The sequence below is a fragment of the Mirounga angustirostris genome, unplaced genomic scaffold, assembly GCF_029215605.1.
Source record: "Mirounga angustirostris isolate CCGP_5_RB_7025 unplaced genomic scaffold, mMirAng1.0.hap1 SCAF_15, whole genome shotgun sequence".
NCBI classification, from domain to species: Eukaryota; Metazoa; Chordata; class Mammalia; order Carnivora; family Phocidae; genus Mirounga; species Mirounga angustirostris.
The window spans coordinates 83,814,033-83,836,985 of NW_026991723.1; the positions used below are offsets into that span (position 1 = coordinate 83,814,033).

At 38.5% G+C, this 22,953-nt stretch overlaps 2 protein-coding genes across 7 annotated transcripts in view; both read right to left on the reverse strand.

Moving 5' to 3' along the window:
• Positions 1 to 10,906, reverse strand: part of GOLGA1 (golgin A1) — a 46,057-nt gene extending 35,151 nt beyond the window's left edge. The window contains exons 1-6 of one of the 3 annotated variants that reach the window (XM_045883139.2): positions 10,708 to 10,906; positions 9,877 to 9,926; positions 8,729 to 9,031; positions 3,388 to 3,478; positions 1,320 to 1,394; positions 291 to 388 (exon numbers count right to left, since the gene is read on the reverse strand). In XM_045883139.2, coding sequence (XP_045739095.1) covers positions 291 to 388; positions 1,320 to 1,394; positions 3,388 to 3,478; positions 8,729 to 8,863 — 399 coding nt within the window. In that variant the 5' untranslated portion in view covers positions 8,864 to 9,031; positions 9,877 to 9,926; positions 10,708 to 10,906. Of the gene's footprint in view, positions 1 to 290; positions 389 to 1,319; positions 1,395 to 3,387; positions 3,479 to 8,728; positions 9,032 to 9,876; positions 9,927 to 10,261; positions 10,554 to 10,707 lie in introns of those variants that run through there. The other 2 variants (XM_045883138.2, XM_064579869.1) reach the window with 2 other exon arrangements.
• Positions 10,907 to 11,958: 1,052 nt separating this feature from the next.
• Positions 11,959 to 22,953, reverse strand: part of SCAI (suppressor of cancer cell invasion) — a 142,089-nt gene continuing 131,094 nt past the window's right edge. For 3 of the 4 annotated variants that reach the window (XM_064579871.1, XM_045883142.3, XM_064579870.1), the window contains one exon: positions 11,959 to 21,205. In XM_064579871.1, the coding sequence (XP_064435941.1) occupies positions 21,059 to 21,205 (147 nt within the window). In that variant the 3' untranslated portion in view covers positions 11,959 to 21,058. The remainder of the gene's footprint in view (positions 21,206 to 22,953) is intronic. The other variant, XR_010407840.1, reaches the window with a different exon arrangement.

A 22,953-nucleotide genomic window follows, 5' to 3' on the forward strand; every position in this document is an offset into this window, starting at 1 on the left:
GTCTAGGCCTTGAGACAGGTTTTTAGAGGACAGAGACCATTTTCCTTCTCTTGGGATATGCCACCAGATTAGGACACATGATTTCCCTTCTCCCTGTTGCAAAGTTACATAGAATGACAGAATGATATTCTCATATTCTGGATGCATTTCATGATTACAACTGTAAATTATATAAGCATTCCTTTTCTCCTAGGCTGTAAATATTTTCTGCCAGGTTTATGTCATGATTTTTGAAATCATGTCACTAAGTGAAATCTTTCCACCAGTCTTGGGTGTCACATATAAAATACCTGGTCCTTTCTGGCTAATGCCAAAGCCAGTCCTTCTGCCATTTTGGCTCTGTTGGCTTGGAATGTCTCATTCTGCTCTTGAAATTTCCGCATGGAAGCTGTTAACAAAGAGGCTCTATTTGAGATATGGCAATATTTCAGAAACGGCATGACAAATAGCCCATGTGATTACTTTACAACTGTCACCTAACAAAAAAGATCAAGGTCACATAAGTGGATAATGAGACTGGGAAAAACCTGATCCGTCTCAACTCTCCCAGAATCTTTTGGGCTTAGTAACAGACCACAGTTGTTTTTTTTTGCTTTCTCTTGTTCTGTTTTGGTAACAAGCAAGTACATACATTTAGGAAGATGCCAAAAGTAACTTTTTCAATGGTACAATGATAGAACATGAGTTAGGTAGGTTGCTAGAAGATGCTAATGCTGTTGCTAAGTGATGGTTACTACCACTTTATCAGAATTAAAAATAAAATCAAAACTAGGCAAAACAAAAAAACATTTCTTTCACTTCGTTTTCCTTTCAAATTTTTTTTAGTATATATTATATCAACAGAAAATAACTTTCTACTTCTTTAGCATCTTTCTTGGACTGAATCCAAAGGAGAACATATGAATTAGGACAGACTAAACAAAATGTATGTTCTATTGTTGGAGGAGTGATGACAGCTAAAGATTTCCCCCCATTCTGAATGTAGCAGCATGAAGCCACAGCTAGAACCAGGCTCCTAATCTAGGTCTAAGGGCCAGGCACATGATTTTACTAAAATCTAACGGCAGCCAATAAACTGGTCAACTAGATGAAGACAAGCTGATACACATACTGACCTTCTCCTAAGAAGTATGCCCGTAACACAACATAAATAGGAATTGTATGCTTATAAATACCAAATGTTTTATCACCCTGATTAAGAAGTACACTTACAAAGATGTGAGCTATGATGAAGGACAAACTTAACCATACACTATTGTTTCATTAAAAAAAGCTAAACCCTGAAAAGATTGAAAAAAAGCAGGAAAAAAAATACGTACAATCCTGGTGTTTTTCTAATGCAATTTCAAGCTTCTCTTTTATCTTCTGCAAGTTTCGGACCTGTTCAGCATAGTCTTGGGTGAGGAGGGTGACGCACATACCAGGAATGGACAAACATCAGGAAAGGAAGTTAATTAAACAAAAAAATGAGTGAAAATGATGATGATTTTCTCAACCTGAAAACCATTGCTGTTAAGGAAAGCTAGGCAGACAGCCTCCCATTAACAACGAACAACACAGGCAAACAGGTATAGTACAAACCATCCACGGTGTAAATGGTGAATACAAACAGGCAGATTTGTTTAGCCTGGATAGAGAGCAAGAACTGGGCCTTGTCTGGTCATCAGAAATGCCCTGCTCGTTAATTTCAAACCTCAGTTTTCACTTCCTCTTCCAGTATTAGCAATAGGATAAGGCAAAGGGAATTCACTGAACAGCTCACAGTTCATACAACTGAGTTAACAGTGGTTGGGGCAATAGCAAACACCTTACCACAGGATGGTCTTTACCATGAAAGTACTTAGTTCTCTAGAAAAGTCAGTTTCCTTTCTACACAGGAACTGAGCTTCCTATGCCATATTAAAGGTGAAAGTCAGAATTAATTACCTGGGTGGCCAAAGAAGATAGTATGGTATAGGGGAAAAGTAGGTAGGCTTGGGCCAAATCCCAGCTCTGTCAGTCTGTAGCTGAGAGACCGTAAGCAAATTATTGATCCTAAGTGTTAGTTTCTTTACTTAGCAAATGATGGTATTAATCGTAATGGCCTCAAATGCACTTAGTAAACTAAGTGTTTTATGTGTCCTAATTAGATAACAAACTAGGTGTTTTCTATGCCAGAAGCACCTGACACAGTTCAGTAAGACGTTCAATAAGAGGTAGCTGCTGCTGTTGTTCATACGAAACCTGGAGGAAGATACCTGGGACATAACCGGGCTTTCTAAGTGTCCGTTCTCTGCCCTGTCCCTTCTCTAATTTCAGTCAAGCCCAAACGATTCTTCCGTCTTCTGTATTAGGGAAGGCACGTAGTATTTCACAGCTTTCTCCCCAACATTAAACAAATGTAAAGTTATTTCACCTCTGTTCCTGATATTATTTACAAGTAGGTATAACAGGATTGTAACAATTGAATTTAAAGAAGACTGTAGTTAAGAGTATGGACTCTAGCGAGCAAATCTGGGTTTGGATCCCAGCTCCACCACCTACTACTTGTGTGACCTTAACCTTGCTAAGCCTAGTAAGGCTATAGTAAGGACAAAAGGAGATAATGGACCAACTGGGAGCTGTGAGCTATACTACGGACCTTTGATAACCTCACAAACACAAATATTTTGCATATAATTTGGTGACTTTTGTAGTCTACGGCTTTCATTTCAATAAAATGTGCATAAGGCCAAGGGACAAAAAGAAACACAGAAGCCATTGACCACTTCACAGGATGAAACTTTCAAAATGTATCCACTGGCAGAAACCAAAATAAGAACTCACAACTTTATCACAAACATGCCCTGTTCAGGCAAAGGATATAACGAAGTTGTGTAAATTGTAAACTACACACAAAAGACATAGAGTTACAGCTTCTATACAGGTGTTGAATATCATTGGAAAGTGGTCTAAAGACCCAGAAGGACACTTACACAGGTGGTATGTAGCTACAGCAAGTGGCAACGTAGCACCAAACCCTCTCTGGCGCTGAAGAATCTGTTGGCCATTCCCTGTAAATACTACCCCCTACCCTTCTCCACCTGAAAGCTATGCTAACAGGTGAAAGATCATCAAATCTAGTCTACATATACTTTTCATACCTTTTATATCCATGGCTAGAAACCTCAGGAGCAGAAAAACCTAGGTTGTTTTTTTAAACTTTAAAACTCAGTTTTGAATTTACACTATTCAAAATACTAACAAAAGGAGGGAACAAAAAGGGTACAAATTGCTCCATTTGACTAAGAAATATGTCAATATATGTCAATATAACCATAAGGTTATCCTATATGGCTATTTGATATAGACAAAGGGTCAGCCAAGGCAAGTTTTCTTTGCTTGCTTTTTATGAATTCTTAGACATACCAGAAAGTCTGACTTCTAATTTCCGTATCTGTTCATTCCTTCTCAAAAGCTGGGATGAAAGATCTTCTCTGGAGCTGCTTCCATCGGAAGCCTGTTGAAATACAGACAAGAAGAGGTCACATTTATACATGGGTTTTCAGCAGTGTGAGACCCCAGTACTGAACCAGAAAGCAACAACTCTTGTTTCAGGTTTCATTATACTTTAATTGTGATCACTGAAGAGCTTCTTAACATACCTGGGTCCTAGCTTCTCTACCTATAAAGTAGAAACAACACTATCCCCTTCCACAATGTGGAGGAGGTAGGAGATGCTAAACAGACAAACTGTGTGTGTGTGTACATGGTATTAGAATAAGTAGTGGTAAACAAATCCATTATGATCATATCACACCAAGTACATAATACAAAGAATATATTTTCAGTGATAAAAAAGAAAATCACTTTATTTTTCCAAAGGTAAAGTCCTGGCAGAAAGAGGGGGAAGGTTCTTAAACAAGGGGTCGAAGGCTGATGAAGAACTGATCACTGAATTGATTGATAAAGTTTCAGTATCTTCATCTAAAATGCATCAAAGACTTTAGCAGATAATATGGATTCAATAATCAATATATTAATGAGACATCAATTTTCCCCAACAATCTATTTTATTTTTAAAAATTTTTAAAAAGATTTTCTTTGAGAGAGAGAGAGTGAGTGAGAGAGCAGGGGGAATGAGAGAGGGAGAAGCAGACTCCCCGCTGAGCAGAGAGCCCTATGCGGGGCTCAATCCCAGGACCCTGAGATCATGACCTGAGCTGAAGGCAGATGCTTAACTGACTGAGCCACCCAGGTATACCCTCAACAATCTATTTTAAAATGTCTGGATATTACTATTACTTTGGGCACTGCTTACTATTGCTAATAAGTAACTTACTTTATCTTTTTTCTTTGGATTATAAAATTTTTTAAAATACAGAACAGTAGGGGGAATGGTTTAATGAACGTTCTCCATCGACTTTAATAAATGCTGATGTTTTCCCCTATTTGCTTTATTATTTTACTGAAGTACTATAAATAACAGACATCATGACATTTTGCCCTAAATACTTGGATAAACATTTCCAAAATATAAGGTCATTTTCCTTTAGAGCCACAATACCATTACCACACCTAACAAAATTTTATCTAGTATCTATTCTTTAGTCATGTTTCCCCATCTTATACCCAAAATATCTTCAAAGGTGGTTGAAAAATTCACTTTAAATATTCATTTATGCATCTAGACACTTGCCCAGTCCAACATTTATTGAGACATTAACTATAAACATTATTTATAGTTAGGAGGCAGTCTCTGGAGGTGGACGGCCTGGGTTGAAGTCCCATCCTCACCATTTATAAAATGAGAACTTGGGCCAAGTAGTCACCTTCTCTGTGCATTGATTTCTTATGTAAACTATGACAACAAACATGATCAATTTCACAGAGCTGTGATGAGGATTAAATAAATCAACACTTGTCAAGTCCCTAAAACAGAGACTGGCACATAATTAGTTGTAACACATATCATCTATTATTAGTAGGCGTTATGATTATTACTGCTAGTGAGACATCCTCGTCTCCGCTGTGCTAAGCACTGGGAACAGTGGTGAAACAAAGAGTCCCCACCTAAAACAGCAGCAGAAGCAGCTACTATTATGAAATACCTGTTAAGAGCCAGGCACTATGCGAAATGTTTTTTTCACCAGGCAGAAGACGTAACATCGCAGGCCTGCAACCAAAATCCTTAGCAAGGTCTGCTTGTAAGGCCAGCCCCGGGATGGCCTATGGGAACTTAGACTTTGAAAGGGTTCCCACCATTCCTGATAAGAACAGTTCACTGCATCTAATCTATTTGTGTACAAAAATATGGTTTATGCTGAACACGTTTTCCTTCTGGGAGTCTGGAATTTTGGTAAATGCTTGGCAGAGGGTGCCTATGTGAAGAGCCTCCAATAAAATGCCTGGGCACTGAGTCTCTAAGGAGCTTCCCTGGAAGACAACATTTTACGTATGTTGTCACAACTCATTGCTGGGGGAATTAAGTATGCCCTGTGTAACTCCACGGGGAGAGGACTTTTAGAAGCTTGCACCTGGTTTTCTCCAGGCTTTGCCTCATGCACCTTTTCCTTTTGCTGATTATGCTTTGTATTCTTTCATAGCAGTGAATAAAACCATGCTGAGTTCTGTGAGTCCTCCTAAATAACTGAATCTCAGGGTGAACCTTGGGGACCCCGAGACACATACTTTATAATAAAGACAAGTACAGTTCCTATTTTACAGATGTGGAAACGAAGGCATAGAAAAGGAACTTGCCCCAAGTCACACAATAATGATGAAGCTGGGAATCCAATCTACGTCTGACTCCTTAACCTGACCTGAGTTCCTAACTACTACTCTCTACTGCTTTTCATAAGCCTCCCAGTTTAGTGAGAGACAAACAAGCAAATCACCAATAATGCAGTGTAATAGGTGCTGTTACAGAGGTCAGTAGGAGATAAGGGACCAAACTCGGCCAGGAGGGGTAAGTGGTAGAGGGGGTGACAAGGGCAGTTGGGGTCAAGAGGGCTTCTTGAAAGTAACATGTAAGTGGAGTCTTTTTTTTTTTTAATTTTTTAAAAAATATTTTATTTATTTATTTGACAGAGAGAGACACAGTGAGACAGGGAACACAAGCAGGGGGAGTGGGAGAGGGAGAAGAAGGCCTCCCGCTGAGCAGGGAGCCCGATGTGGGGCACGATCCCAGGACCCTGGGATCATGACCCAAGCCGAAGGCAGACGCTTAACGACTGAGCCACCCAGGCGCCCCGTAAGTGGAGTCTTGAAGGAAGCACAAAGTCTGTCAGAGGAACTCAGGAGCAAAAGGAAGAGATGAGACATTTCAGAGAGGAGACAGCATATGCAAAAATCTGTGGGCATGAAGGAATGTTGCCCATTCTAAAAATGCAATAGGCTCAACGTGGATGGAGCACAGTGTCTAGGAAAGTAGACTGAGATGAGGCTGGACAGGTAAGCTGTGCCACGACCTATGTATGAGTTTGCACTTCATCTTGAAGGTGATGGGGAAACCACTTTCGTTTTAAGCATTGAAGAGACATGTCTCCTTAGAGACTCGGTGCCCAGGGATTTAAAACCACCAGGGAGTTTTACGCATTGAAGAGACATGAACACATCTGCTCTGGGGAGTTACTGGAGGCAAGGAGTCCAGACAGGCTACCACATTTGTCCAGAAAAGAAAGACAGCTTGAAATAAAATGGAAGCAAACGCACTACTAGCAAGGAGTAAAGGGAGCAAGGCTGAGGCATTCAGAAGATGGAAAACCAAAGTACTTGTTGACTGGACACCAAGAAATGGAGGGAAGAGTCTAAAATGCTTCAAAAATTTCTTGCTGGTGACTTGGGGGATGGAGGTACACATTTGGAGATGGAGTTAATGCATTCAGTTGTGCTCATTTTAGAATTTGAGACACTAGAGGAAAAGCATCTGGTTGGAGAAATATATGCAGCGGGGTGGAGACAGGGAGTGACGATTAGAACGTATAGACAGTAAGTTCAAGTAGATTACTTTAGAAGTCTCAAAGGAAAATACTTCCTGAATTCAGGCCAGTATCTCTACCTGGAATACCTTCAAGATGAGAGACTTCATTTAGCATGTCATCATGAAGGCAAAGCAGGTACTTCTGCCACAGAACTCAGCACTGAAACTATATCCTTCAGCCTGGGGATCAAATGTGCACTACATTTCCTGTTAAATACAGCAGCCAAGGATTTAGATCAGGTAATCTTATTGTTCCATCCCAATAACCTAATAGCTTCTGCCATGTAATCTGACCCAGGACAGGTAGTATAAGAAAGGAGGAAGACGACTCATCTGACCCTGGAAACAACTCAACTGTCTATCATGAGGAAAAGGCAGAGATAAATTGTGGCCTTGTCAAATGCTGGAATCTTATACAGCAGTAAAAACAAATGAATCACAGCTTCATGGAAGACAGATGCATTCTGGAAACATGGCGAGTTAAAAAAAAAAAAAGTTAAGTTCAAGAAAACTATGGAGGGACGCCTGGGTGGCTCAGTTGGTTAAGCATCTGCCTTCAGCTCGGGCCGTGATCCCAGGGTCCTGGAATCGAGTCCCACATCGGGCTCCCTGCTCGGCGGGGAGCCTGCTTCTCCTTGCGCCTTCTGAGAGCACGCCCTCTCTCTCTCTCAATCTTTCTGACAAATAAAAAAAAAAAAAACCAAAAAACTATGGAATACCATTTTTATAAAGTTCACAAATAAGCAACACTACACAACAAATTATTTATAAATATATACATATCTGGGAGGGTATTTTAAAAATCAAGAGAATGATAAATATAAAATTTAGGATGGGGTTATCTGGAGGGCAGGGAGGACGAAAGTGAACTGGGCAGGAGCATACAAGTGCCTTCAAGAGTATCCATAATGTTCTAGTTCTTTAGATGGGTGACACGTTAACAAGCATTCATTTTATTTTTATGCTTTATACCTTACACTTATATACATTCTTTTACATATATCAAGCATTATAAATTATTAAAAAAAAAAATCTGACTTTGAGAGGATCCTGTCATATGTCAGAGACATACTTTTAATCCTAAGGCGTGACATCTACCTAACACAACAGCATCTTCATTTTTCTGAAATCTTTCCAAACACAAAGGTCCTTTACAAATAAGGGACATACTGCAGTCAGGGGTGTCATCTTTTCATCAACTTCCCAGTAAAATAGTGTACTCTAACTCCACACCGTAACTCACAGACCATGTTAGGCAACAATGACTTAAAGTATATTTGTCTGCAGAATAGGCCAAGGCTTTTTGAGAAATGAAATATAAAAGAAGATGCATAAGGTATAAAAAGAGTACAAGAGGACAATGTAGAGAATATGAAAAGGGACTCCGAAAAAATAGGAAAGAAACAAACAAACAGAAAAGCACCTCAGAGTAGGAAGAATCAGATATGAACTCCATATAATCTTTCAATTTTAAAAGAAAATATTTATGGAAAAGACTTTCTGAAATACTATTTTATTTTTTTTATTTTTATTTTTTAAAGATTTTATTTATTTGACAGAGAGAGACACAGCAAGAGAGGGAACACAAGCAGCAGGAGTGGGAGAGGGAGAAGCAGGCTTCCCGCGGGAGCAGGGAGCCCGATGTGGGGCTCGATCCCAGGACCCTGGGATCATGACCTGAGCCGAAGGCAGACGCTTAACGACTGAGCCACCCAGGCGCCCCTGAAATACTATTTTAAAAATAGATCAAGACTGTACCAAATATTAAAAACTACAGAAGATACTTACAAAGTCATCTCCTGAGTCAGCTCCCATAGAGGCAACCGATTCCTTGCTCACCGACCGTGGGATCCTAGTAGCACCTCCTGGCCTCTGGGCCACAGCAGTCTCTTCTGCAATTTTCTTCTTTAGTTTTGCAAACATTTTTGCTGTGTGGCTATCCTGCACAGATGACCAGCTCGTGAACCACCCCAGTAGTCTAGTCCTTAGGCCAGCAACCAGGACTTCAGAGACTGGCGCCTAAAAAGTTCCAGACATCCAAGATAGCTGCATTCCCACTTAGATGTGGGCCAAGGGCTTATGGGACAGTATCTATAAATCAGACAAAAGAGAGCTAAGTTAAACACAGGAGAGATTTCGCCACTGAGTTGCTTTGTTAAGCTTCAGGTTTCAAAATTAAGTTTCATAATTTTACATGTACATTTAATAGAACACAATTGCCAAACATTTAAAAAGCACTCAGGTGCTTCACACGCATAAACAGATAAGGAAATCCAGTCTCGAGATGAGGTAATCTGCCAAAGAGTGTGTGCTTAAGTGGCAGGGCTGCTTTTTGAACCCAGAACTCTGACTCACAAGTCCTTACTCTTTCTTTATTACGCCACTTTGGCTATGGCATATAACACATATAGTAAAATTTCCCAGGGTACACATTAACATCACATAATGGCTTGGAATCCTTCCTCCAACATTAACTACAGTTTACTTTTTTTTTAAGATGAAGACAAAAATATGTAACTCAATATGGGGATAAAGGTATAACCTTCTAATGTTCTAGGATGGTTTGCCAACAGCTGTTGACTAGAAAAAGCTGACAACCTAGAAAAAACAGGCAAGCCAGACAACTATCCTATATAAGCATCAGATACCCTTAAACATTTCTTAGAAATACTGCATGGTTCTCTTTAAGGGTGATTAAAATGACCTGAACTTAGTTTTGTCTTCAGAATGCTTTACATGATATTCAACATGAGATTCAAACGTCTTTTCCTCCCAGTGTTATATGAAACACCAATATTCTGGATCCAACCTTAACTTTCCATGTTCTGTGGAGGACACCTAAGTTCTGCTCTAAGATCTACAAATGACTTCTTACCACTTCAGATTATCCATTTAAATTTGTACAGTTCTTCAATGTCTGTAAACCACCTACTCACCTGGCTTATCTACCAGATTTAAAACAGCCTGGAGGTCAAAGCATTCTGTCCTGCATGGAAACAAAGATAAAATGCATTGGGTATTTCCTTTCAAGTGTAAGGCCAAAATATTGGGGGGAAATGGAAGAGGAGAGAGGGAGGATTAACCAGAAGACAGAGGGGAGAATCTATCACTGCCACAATCCTCAGGGGTTACCTTCTCCTTTGCATTTGTGATCTGCCCAAGAGCTTCACTAACAGGCACAAAGAACAAAATCTCTCATTGCAGCCTAAACTTACTTCACCTTGGGAGGCCCCAGCAAAAACAACCTGAATGAGATTACGGTTTCCCAGGGCCAGTATTTATTTCTCAGTTGATTCTGACAGTCACACGTTGTTTGTTTACCTGGCCAGACCCGGGCTGTCTAGTCACAGAACCTTGACTCGCACTAAGTACGTCGCTGAGAAAAAGAATGGCTAAATTGGGTAAAAAAACCAACTGCCTTACGCCCAGGGATAGGCAGGTACCTGCCACGGCAGTCTGGACCCCACTCACTCAGGCTCCTAGAACCGCCCGCGTTTGGACTGTCAAAGAAGGGAACGACTCCGAGTCTCTCCCACCTGACAGCAAGGAAACTGAGACCCAGAGAGGTGTAGTGACTTGTCCAGGGTCGCTCGGGGGGGAAAAAATCCTGAAACCCTAGGCTCCAGACTCCCCGGCCGGGCAGCTCCTCTGCCCCCACCCCCGCCCTTTCAGCACCCCGGTACCGCCCCCCGCCTTGGGTCTGGGGCAGAACGAGGCCACCGGGAGAAAGAGGGGCCTCCTGGCATCTCCGGCCCCCGCCCGCGCACCTGCCGCTCTCTGGGCAGCGGGCAGAGCCCCGCCTCCGGGACCTCTCGTGAGCGCCGGCCCGCGTCACCAGCCCCCACGGCCGGCCGGCGAGCGGAGCAGCGACCCGGAACCGCACCTCCACTAGCGCGCCGGAAGTGGCTGAGCGCGGGGCGGGCCTGCCACGCGCATGCGCCCGCGCGCGGTCTCCGCGGTCGACGGTGAGCTCTTCGCGGCTGCGGTTGGGCTGGGGCCGGTGGAGGGCGCGGGCACGAGGCTGGGCGCTCCCTAAGGCCGGCCCGCCACGTCACCCAGCGGCCCGACCCGTGGATGATGACTGGGTGGCCAAACCTTTATTGTTGTTCTTTTTTTTTTCTTAAAGGGGGCGGTGCGGAGCGGGGGAGTGGGAGGAGCCTTGTGGCAGAAGAGAAAAGCACCTCCTTGGTGCCGTGGGGCCAGCGTGAGCTGTGCGGTTTTGAATCCTAAGGCCGCTGCTGCGCGGAACTGAGAGGGAGTTTCCATTCCGCTCCCCGCATCCCAGTCCCACTGCGCCCTGCACAGCAGCCTTGCCACCGTGTAGTAGGTCATCACTGCGAGTCCGTGCCTCCCTCCTCACACAGAAGCCTGTGGCTTCGGAAACTGGAACTAGGTCTTCGCGCTTTGTGACTAGTTTTTAACTTTGGTGCCTATGACCTACTGGAGGTTACACGTTTTATATCGCAACCCAGGACACACTTAATGTACCATTGAGAGAAAAGTTTCCAGAATCATACCCTTATATAATGCACTCCGATATACTGCATTTCATTAATAAACAAGCTGATGGCAGCCCACTACATTCATTTCATTATCTACTAATGGTCCTCCAACTTTTGACAGTTGAACAAACTCGAGAGAGGTAAAACTTCCTCGTTCAAAGTTACACTGCAAATTAGCCTGCGTCGGGTCTCTGGACTCCTCAATGACAACCAAGTCAGACATTCAACATTGAAGTCGCTCTTGTTCTTGCCCAGGACCCCAAAACAGCCCGAGGGTCAGCAACTTCCACCCCCCCGCCAAACAGTCCTCCCTCCGCGTGTGACAGTTTTGACCACTTCGAGCAGGGCCGGGAAAAAACCAATACTAGGACTCAGAAGAAATTTACCAACTAGAAGAATAAGCATCGAAGCTACGACCCCAAGACAATCCGAAGTGTCTGAGATATTATCTGAAAGAAGCAAACCCTAACAGTTTAGCACTTACGTTGTCAACAATTCTGAAGAAGTACCAAAAACTTTAAGCAAATAATGTTTATTTTTATATTGATGATACACTTAATATACACGTGGATTCAAGATACAAAATTCATTTTCCAAGAGTTCACACCTGATGAATGTAGTCACATTCCTAGAGAACATTTATCAATGCAAAAATGTTTTCAATACACTGACAACAAAAATCAAATTTTCTGTAATCCTTGTTATTAAAAAAACATCAAAACAACAATGTTTAACTTTCCATCCTCTACCATTTAAGTGCCCTTAAGGTGGTAGGCACCATAACAGAAGAAAACATTGGAAAGAAGGGCCTACTGAATCCACTCTGTGGAATCACAGTGTTTACTCTGAAATTCATTTAGTGAAGTAGTTAGTGAAAGGTTTGCTATCCTTTATAACAAATCACATACCATACAAGAGTCAAAAGTGATGAACTCAAGAAAATAAAATGTTTCAATAACTTCTCAGTTTCTAACATCTATGAAGTATTAACTGTAACAGACAAAGCAGAAAAAGGCTACTGAAAAGGAACACAGCAGGAAAACATCCTTAAGAGTATGTATGGCTTAAGCAATTCATAAACACAACAAATAAGACTTTCACAATACCACAAATGTTCAAGTCAAATGATATTGACAATATAATTTTCCCCTAGTCATTGGTAGTAAATAGCCCCTTCAAAATTTATTCTACTGATAACACATATAAAACTAGTGAATCTAAATGGTTTGCTGTCTCACAGAGCTGAGTTGACAGATTTTGATCTAAAATATTAACACACAATACCCAAAATTTAGTACAAATGAGCAACAAGACAAAGTCTCAAGGATTACAGTGATTTGTGAATAGCTAGATAGGCAACCAAATAGCTTCATTATTTGCAAATAGATTAGCAGCACTTGGATAAGAACTGTTACATGAAAATTATTGTGCTTCAATCACTTGAGGAGAGCTAATAAATATAACTCTATAATCCCTATAGTGTTACAATTCTATAACATTCAGTTACAGACGAGCACAATTTTTTAAAAGTATTTCACACCACTACAAAATCAAGTAATTGTATTCTCCAAATGTAATTTCTGCTATGATTGAAACAAGTGCATTTATGCCTAATATCCATAATATAGACAATAGGTTCACCATTATTTTCAGGGAAAAAGATCAAACATAACTTATTTTTAACTCCTATGTGATTAGCTTAACCTTTAGTGAGGATTTGAATAAAGAAAAAGGATATTTAACCTTACAATGGAAACTGCCCAGAGAATATAATAATGTGGCCTGAAATGACAATAATCTTTAGAGCAAAGTAAGAAATGATTTATAACTGCTTCATCTGACTCAATGATAATGAAACCACTATTTGTACTGGTACTACACAATGAAGATAACCTACTTGGATACTTTCCTTCACTTGTAAGCTCTACTGTGAAAATGTTAGGACATTGTATCTGCTTTTCCTATTATCTAAGTCCTGTCTACCTCAACTGGAAGAAGTTTCTAAAATACAAGACTCCTTGATTGCTGAACAGCAAGGTTTATTAAAAACAAACAAAAAATCATTGGAGAACTAGCCATATGGTCTACGTGGCAAAAGCAATGTATCCAGATAATTATAAAAAGCTACAAACATGTCCTAAAATATTTTATCGAACCATTAAAAGTTATTTTTAATAAGATAACCAAGAGCTAAAAAAAACCCCAAAAAACAAACACAACCTCATTCTTCAGGAAATAATAAAAATTCTTATTGCCCTACAACATACTAAGCAATTTTTTTCCTGTAGATTTTTAATACATCACAACATACAATTTAGGAAAAAATCGTAATATGCAGAGGAGGGTAAGAATAAAATTTTTTAAAATGCAGTGGTTATTTTTCTATGGTTTGGAAGTATTTACTTTGGGATTATCATATATTATCATTTCACAATTTATAATGGTTGGTCATACTGATTTGATGTTTGATAAAACTTATGCGTCAAATTTTAATGTTCACAAATCTTAATTTTCATCACAGACAAGTGGATATTCACAATAGCTTCAAAAGGGAAAATAATACTAGTGATATAAAAATTTAAATACTGTTTACTGCAGACCTATAGGAAAGCTAGCTATAATTCCCTATCTCATTCTGAACATGATAGAATCACTCACTCTATTTCATCCCATAAGCCTAGCAGAAGAGTAAAACTCTGAACCCTGAAATTACCAATGTTTCAATAAACAATACTATACCTAAAAAGATGATTGTCTTAGGATATAGACTGGAAATGTTCACCAAAATAGGGAAATATTCCTAATAAGTAGTATGTTTTATGACCAAATTCAGGCTTAAGTGAATCTGGAGTGCAGAATTAACAAAATGTACTTCTAACTATTAAAAAACTGAATCTACTGTTCAAATAATGTTTTTAAAAAATCGCACTGCTTAAAAGAAATCACACTTAGAGTAGTCTGATAAGTAATAACTTTTAAAGAAAACACAAAAGAAATTAACAAAAATATTTTAAAATTAAGAAATGGTGCTTCAGTGATTAACAGTATTATACAGAAATGGAATTCTCAAAAGTTACACCAAACTAGTAAGTGAAAAATACCAAATTTACTTTAAGAAAACATATCATATTTACAGACTTCCAAAGGAAATATTTCTATGGCACCAACAAGTCAGTTACACTTAATTCAATACATTTATCTCTACCCAATTTAAGGGTATGTCTCCCTACATTATCCTGACACCTTTCCTTTCAATAGGTGATTGATTCCATTCACACATCAATTATTTTTCCTTAAACACAAGGCATGCTTAATAAGTCTGTTCAAAAACTCAGTTAAGCTGGAACACAGATTATACCATATTCTGAAATTTTAGCTTGAGGAAGATGAATTGCCCTTTTTTTTTTTTTTAAGGTAAAGTGGTCACAGTATCCAGGAGAGACTGGGAAGTGCAGCATGAATAGAAATAAAGTATCAAAGTCTTAAGAGTACAGAATGGGGGAAAAGTTTGGTTTTCTAAGCAATTCTTACCTTATTTAACTGCAAAGTAACTGGCTTTACAACTGTTAGAAACAGAGGTCATATTCACAATGTCAGTCTCATCTACTGCACTTCTTACTGCTGCTCCTTTCCTCAAATTAATGTCCATACTGAGCCTGAGTCAGTTCTATGAATTTTATTTTATTTATTTATTTTATTTTTTTAAAGATTTTATTTATTTATTTGACAGAGACAGAGATAGTGAGAGCAGGAACACAAGCAGCGGGAGTGGGAGAGGGAGAAGCAGGCTTCCCCCGGAGGAGGTAGCCCGATGTGGGACTTGATCCCAGGACCCTGGGATCATGACCTGAGCCGAAGGCAGACGCTCAACGACTGACCCACCCAGGCGCCCAGTTCTATGAATTTTAAATAGCATAACATCTACTCTGCTACTCTCCAATTGCAACGAATGATTTGGTGACTAGAACAGTAGAACGTCAGACATGATGGACATTTTCACTGATTTTCCAGAAATAATACATTACCAAATTTTAATATTTATTTATGAAAAAGGCGATTACAACTTTATTTTAAATTTAATACTGTAACTGAGAGGTGTTGTGAATAGTTGGCTTCCTATTAAAAATACAATGAAGAGGCAAATGTAACATTTGTTGGGTGGTAAAACCGACTTCTGACTCTAACTCCTCTTTTTAAGATAATTTAATATTGTATTACACAGATGTGATCGTTTGAAAAATAATGGGGTAAACAGTTGTTTTGCAGTTATATTTTATCATGCAAAAATAACCTCTACTTAATTTTTGTGGTGAATGTGTTCAAGGGTATACTAAACCTCTCCTACACTCTTCCGTGCAAATACACAGGCCAGGTGAAAACAGGAGTAACAAACACTGATACTCTGTGATATTCCATGTTCACACATTGGCACTGCACATATTCACTATCCTCTAAGAGGATATCCTCCCCCACCCATCATCCTTGGTAGAGGTTTGGAGGCCCAGATCTGACAGCATGCCATGCACCTAATATTAAGAATTCTATTTCATGTGTGAATATATCATCAATTTGCAGAACACAAGTGGTCTCATAGAGACAAAGAAATACAACTGGAGGCATTTTATTCACTAGAAGCATTTTCTCAGATGAGCCTACTCATCTTTGATATGCAACTCCAATAAGAAAAATCTATAGTCTGAAATGCCAAGACAGGACTAAATTAATCACAGCTGCTGCAAATATACAGATTAATAATCTCTTGTTCCTTATTAAATCCCACCCCCACCTAGGTACAGCCTTCCCCTACCTAATGCCCCTTTTTCTGCCTCACAGAGACAGATATAAAATGGGACACATCGGTGAAAACACTGTTCCAAAATTAAAATTTAGTATCAGGTATTGACATGGCAACTACAAACAGAATTTCTCTATTTAAAGGACATTTTCCTATCTATTTTGAAATGTGATCAAAGTAATTTTTTCCACAGCCCCTTAATTCCCAATATAAATACTACTCAATAATAATACTCAATTATGGGTCAAGAAAAATAAAGGACTGAAATGGCTTAAGAACCTGCTGGTGTCTCAGTTTCACACACTAAGGTTTTTCAGGTTTATATCACTAATTTATCATCCATTTAAATGGAAATTGACAGATGATTTTAAAGCTAAGAATATCCTGCTTTCTGTTAATATCTTCATATCCTAATTCCAACTCCAAATTAGCCAATTTTACCCAAACACAAGCCCCTCAAAATAGAGGCTCATGAATGAGATACAGCCACAACCTAATTACAGCAGCATGAACGATGCCACTATGATGTCCTCATAGAACTTAAATAAATTCAGCCCACAGTGGGTATGGGTATATAATATACACATACTGCATCATTGCATACCAATATATTTACAAATATGTACATATATACAAAAAAGTATACAGAGATTGCATTTAGCATCACAAAAATATACACATGCGATTACAAATAAAATAAGATTTTTAAATAAATAAGGTCAACAAAAGAGCCCCCCGTGTAAATACCCTTTGTACTCTCCAAACACACACAGGAACATACACATCCAAAATATCACCAGGAGATTCATACCATTCATATTCGTATCAAATCTTTTTACTCACTTAGGGTAGGGAGGTGGTTCTGAATCACTGGCAGTAGCCAAGTTGGCTAACCCTTGGCACCTTACTCTATTTCCAGTCCAGAATGTTCTCTATATATCAGGCTGATTACAAGTCTTCATGGATAACTAAGTACAAGATTTTCCAACTGAGTCCAAAACCCTTTTAAGAGACAGAAAGTTATGAAGTCACACAAGTCAGAGATTAAACTTGGAGAAGAATGCTAAAGAAAGCTCCACAGATTGATATATAAATCAGATTGGATGCTTTTCCATTTTCCTCGATGAAATTCAGTACACTTACCAACTAATCTGTTTCAGGGAATTCTATTACAAGAAGAAAATAAAGGGCAGTAGCCACAAGTAAGGAAAAAATAAACCCCAGATCCTGTATCAGGAAAATTTCAGTCATGACTAGATTGCACTTTGCTTTTATAATTTCAAAACATTTCAACTTGGTAAAAATATAAAGGGTATAATAAATTCTCTGTGCTTTGAGAGGTTTTGAGAGCACCATTTCCTAGGAGGAAAACACACACACATATACAAAAAAATATATCCTGGCTGGAATCAAGGCTAAATTGTCTGACTTGGGGATTTCTTATAATTAATAAATAAAAATTTGCAGGGCTGACGGATTTCCTGGTTTCAATATTTGATACATTTTAAAAATACCTTAACCTTTTGTGCCAAAATGGAAATCTCTAATTATTCCTTTCTTGTTCATTACAGAAAGCAACCTGAGCTACCAGAAAGACTGGGCTGAGGTTAGGAGATTTGAGTTTTAGTTCTAGCTCTGCCACTATGAATAAACCTACAGTGTTTTAGGGTCTCAGCTTTCTCTTCTGAGAAGTAGGGGAAATAGCTGCTTTACCACCTTCAGAAATATACGGATAAAGAAAGAGAAAATAATTCCATTGTGCTTATTAACACTGTTCTCTGTGTAAGGGACTTCTTGCAATCCTATACCTTGTTTTTTTTTGTAGTGATTCTTAAGGGAGGTGAGAGACTGTATCAGAATCTCCAGGGGGAGCTTGTACAATTTGAAAACAAAGAAGTGCTTTTTTCCCTTGGCTTTGCTTTGTTCTTAGTTCCAATGTTTAAATTTCTATGAATTCTAAAATTAAATAAATAAAGGGCTTAATATTTATATATTTATAAAGGGGAGTGGTATGCACTGAAAAAAGAGATTCTTTGCCTATACCCATGGGTGATTGTCCTTTTACACTTCTTATGCCTTGCTTAAAGTAATGTCTTAAAATGTAGAAGCTTGGTGATGGGTACAGGATGGTTCATTAAATGCTACATATGCTTAAAATTTTCATAATAAAAGTAAAAAAAAAAAAGAAAGAAACATGAATTGTTTGCACAAATATAATCTTCTCACTAAGGCTTACCCTGATCACTCACTTAGACACTGTTCTTCACCCCAAAACAATCAAACCATTTCCCTTACCATGTTCTAAATTTTCTTCATACAACTTACAACTCTCTAACATAAATTTTATTATGTTCATTGCCTGACTCCTACTAAAATATAAGCTTCATGAAGACAAGGATTTTAAAGTCTCATTCATTTGCTTTCCCAATGCCTAGAACAAAATCTGGAGTATAGTTTGTTCAGTCCACGTCTTCTTGAAGGCATGAATGAAACAATGGTACAGAATTTTCTAGCACAGTTTTCCTTTCTTAAAGATTCAAGATCGCTTCGGCTCACTTTAGATTTTTAACCACCAATAAGAAATTACACTACTATCAGTTTAAGTAACAATGTCATCATCTAAACCCTCGTCGTGATTTCTAAGACCCCTTGCTCTTGGACAAACATGTTTCTAATCACAAAAGCTCTAATTTCTTCACCAGATTAGCTTCTACAGTAACCGAGACTCAGATATTCTCGTGAACAAAAACAAGTTAAATATGACTTAGAAAAGAAAATGTCTATGGTAAACTCAGAAAAACTAGTTTTCCAGGTGGCACGGGGAGGGAAATCAAGATTGCAATTATAGAACCATAAAACTGGACAGGACCTTGGCCTAATGCCTTCATTTTACAGATGAGAATACTATAAAACAGAAACAAGAAGATACTTGTCAAAGGGCATAAAGCTAGCTACCAGGGAAGCCAGGATTAGAACTCAGGTCTCCCTAGTTCTCAGACCAGGGTTCTTTATGCTAAACAGGTGAGAATAAAGCTCAGGAGAATAAATACTATTTTAAGCATCAGAGGAGAGGAAAATACGTGAGGTCAGGTACATTACTGGCACAGAAATTCAGGGGGACTGAAACAAGAGGTCAGCCTATTGCTATAATCCAGGTGAACACCGTTATGAAAGGAAAGCCACAAAGTTTATAAAGGTACTGAAGAAAAGAAAAGCAGTCTTTATCTGATAAAGAAAAACAACCCACTAGGCAAAGGAAAACTTATCCTCCAGGATAAGTTTTCAAAGCTTCTGAAACAAGGTTTAAAAGAACAAACAAAATAATGAAAAAAAAAAAAAAAAAGAATGAAATACCACGAAGTCCCCTAAACCCAAGAACAATAATTTCAAGACTTCAGATGAAAAATCAGCAAATTGGGACAGGTATATGAATAACTTAGTCCCAAATAATTCCCTATGCCTGAAATGAAAACCAAGTTAAAAATATTACAGTAAAATTTCCCTAAGGACACAGGAAAGAGGCACCAAAAGCTATCACCTTATTTCCCCTGGGACTGCCAGAGGTAGAATGTGAGCCTGTACAAAATCTACAGTTAGGTAGACGGGCTTTTGGTTCATAGATTTCTGAACTTGAATGCTGTGGAGTCAAAAGAAGGGGGGTAAAAAAACCCAAAGCATCGTCACAATGCTTATGAAATTATGAAGGGGATGACAGAGAAGAAAAACACAAAAAACTTTATATTATATATGGAATCCTATTTAAAATAATAAAAAAAAACTTGTGCATGAATATGAAATATTAAATATCAGGAGTTTAAAAAAATCTTATTTCCAAATTGTCAATGCAAAAGTTACTTCCATTTTAGGTTAAGTAATAATTCAGTTATCCCCAACTAAAATTAATAACATCTCTGACTTTGACATCTCATAAACGTGAACTAGGCAAAAAGATTATATAATCTCTGTACTCTATGCCACAGCCCTCAATCTGGATAGTCTTTAAACTTGATATCATGAATTAAGATTAAATAGAATTCCTGTGGAAACATTGTATTATGAAACCAACAATCTGATTTTTTGACTGAAATACTTAAAAGTCTTTTTTTTTTTCATTTCTAGCATTCAGATTACAAAGAAAGCAAAATATGCCAGCATATATCATGATAACACAGGGCTCACACATTCCAAGTGATATTTATCATCTTAAGACTCCAATTAAAGATTTAACTTTTAGATGCAAATCAATCCTATACAGTTTCTGAAATTATGACAGGATTTAATGAATTAAATGATTTCAAAAATGGTCTTGATAATGCTTCAAAGAATCACACATTTGTCTACCTACTAAGTTGGAATGAAAAGAAATATTATGGAAAGACTGTTCTTGATTTTTAATAGTCCATGCTGGCTAGTTTCATCTTTGTGAACAATGATATATTTTCTAAATCCACACATTTAAGGTCCAAGTATAAGAGTTGGATTTTCTTCATTATATAAAAATAAATGATTTACTCTTCTGAGGGTGAGAACATTGACTATATGTGTGTAGGGATAGATGTTGGAGGTAAGTAGCCATACTTCAAAACCGAAAAGTAAAAATTCCAAGATTAATTGAGTTTTTTAAAAGACTTGAAAGACTGTATTTTAAAACAGTTACCCTAAAAGTCTGAACAATTTTTTCAGTTTGTTTTTAAAATGGTGGCCTTAAATTAAAAAATTAAAACTAAGTAACACCACTACGTGTCTGTCATCACATTAAAAAACGGCACCATGTAAAATCTGTGGCAAATGAAAAATTGTTTCAACAAGAGGATTTTTGTTTTAATAGTCATCTATGGTACTCTCGAGGAACACATTTCGAACATCCAGAATGGACGCTAATTCCAGAATGTGCTTCTGGAGGTGAGGGTTCTCCACTGTTTCATCCCTTGGCAGTTGGGGATATGATTCTGGATAGTTTCGTGTTTCCTGGTAGGCAAAGGAGAGAAAAGTCAAGTTTTAGAGTTTAATGAAGGAAATTATATACAACATTAATAATATTACTGTTAACATTACAATATTAGGAATAACTTAATATGTAGTTCTCTGCATAGTAGTATGATTTTTTTTTTAGGTTTTTTTTTTTTTAAGATTTTATTTATTTATTTGTCAGAAAGAGAGAGATAGAGAGAGAGAGAGCACAAGCAGGGGGAGCAGGAGAGGGAGAAGCAGACTCCCCGCTGAGCAGGGAGCCCGACATGGGACTCGATCCCAGAACTCTGGGATCATGACCTGAGCCGAAGGCAGACGCTTAACCGACTGAGCAACGCAGGCGCCCCTAGTAGTATGATTCTTAATAGCAGTGTACTTGTTGAACACAGGAAATTGCTGATATTTGACTACTGTGACCTTCAAAAATTACAGTTTCATACGGTTCAACCTAATATATTCATTCAGTGAGTTATTTTACAAGTATTTATTGGGTCTTGCCACTTTTGAGTACTCTGCTATATTGTAGAAATCATATAATGCCAACTACTTAGGGGAAAGTCCTAGCATATGTAGGATTTCAACAAGTATTTGGCTAAATGAATGAATTGCAGCAGAAATTAAAATGAGAGGAAAGACATGAGAAGCACTGAAAAAGTCAAATTAATGAGCTTGGCTGGGGCACCTGGGTGGCTTAGTCAGTTAAGCACCTGCCTTTGGCTCAGGTCATGATCTCCGGGTCCTGGGACTGAGCCCCACATCAGGCTTCCTGCTCAGTGGGGAGTCTGCTTCTTCCTCTCTATCTCTCTCCCTCTACCCCTCTCCACTGCTCATTCTCTTTCTCTTTTGCTCTCAAATAAATAAATCTTTAAAAAAAATTAATGAGCCTTGGCAATTAATTATAGGACAGGGAGGTGTCAAAGATGACTGTGAGATTTTAGGAAGAAATGACATAAGAGAAGAGCTGGGAGCCATTTGAGAGAAAAAGAGAAGTACAAGAGGAAATGATTTGGAGAGAGTAATAAAAGCTTCAGGTTTTAGGTATATTTTATTTGAAGTAATAGGGTAATACAAACAGAACTGCCCCTCAAAAGGAATTTGAAAATTCAGATTGATCTCAGAAGACGGGTTTGAGCAGTATATGTAAAGACGGATATAATATGCATGGAGATAAATATTAAAGTCATGAAAATGGCTAAGATTTCTAAGAATATTAGCACACAGTGTGAAAAAAAGAAAAAGAGTCCCTAAAAAGGGAAATACCAGAAAGAAAGGGGAAAAAAAAAACAAAAAACAGAAAAGGAACAGTAAAGGAAAAAGAAAAAAAATTGTAATTGCATAGAAGCAAAAGAAAGAGACCGTTTCAAAAATGAGGTATTCTCACTTGGAAATTCTTCTTTATTTGGTAATTTCTTTTTTTTTTTTTTTTTAAGATTTTATTTAGGGGTGCCTGGGTGGCTCAGATGGTTAAGCCTCTACCTTCAGCTCAGGTCATGATGCCAGGGTCCTGGGATTGAGTCCTGCATCCGACTCCCTACTCATGGAGAGCCTGCTTCTCCCTCTCCCTGCCGCTTCCCCTGCTTGTGCTCTCTCTCTCTCTCTTTAAAAAAATAATGAAGATTTTATTTATTTGAGAAAGAGAGAGAGAGAAAGCATGAGCAGGGACGAGTGACGGGGGAGGGACAGGGAAAGAGAGAGAAGCAGGGAGTCTGATGCAGGGCTCAATTCCAGAATCCCAGGATCATGAA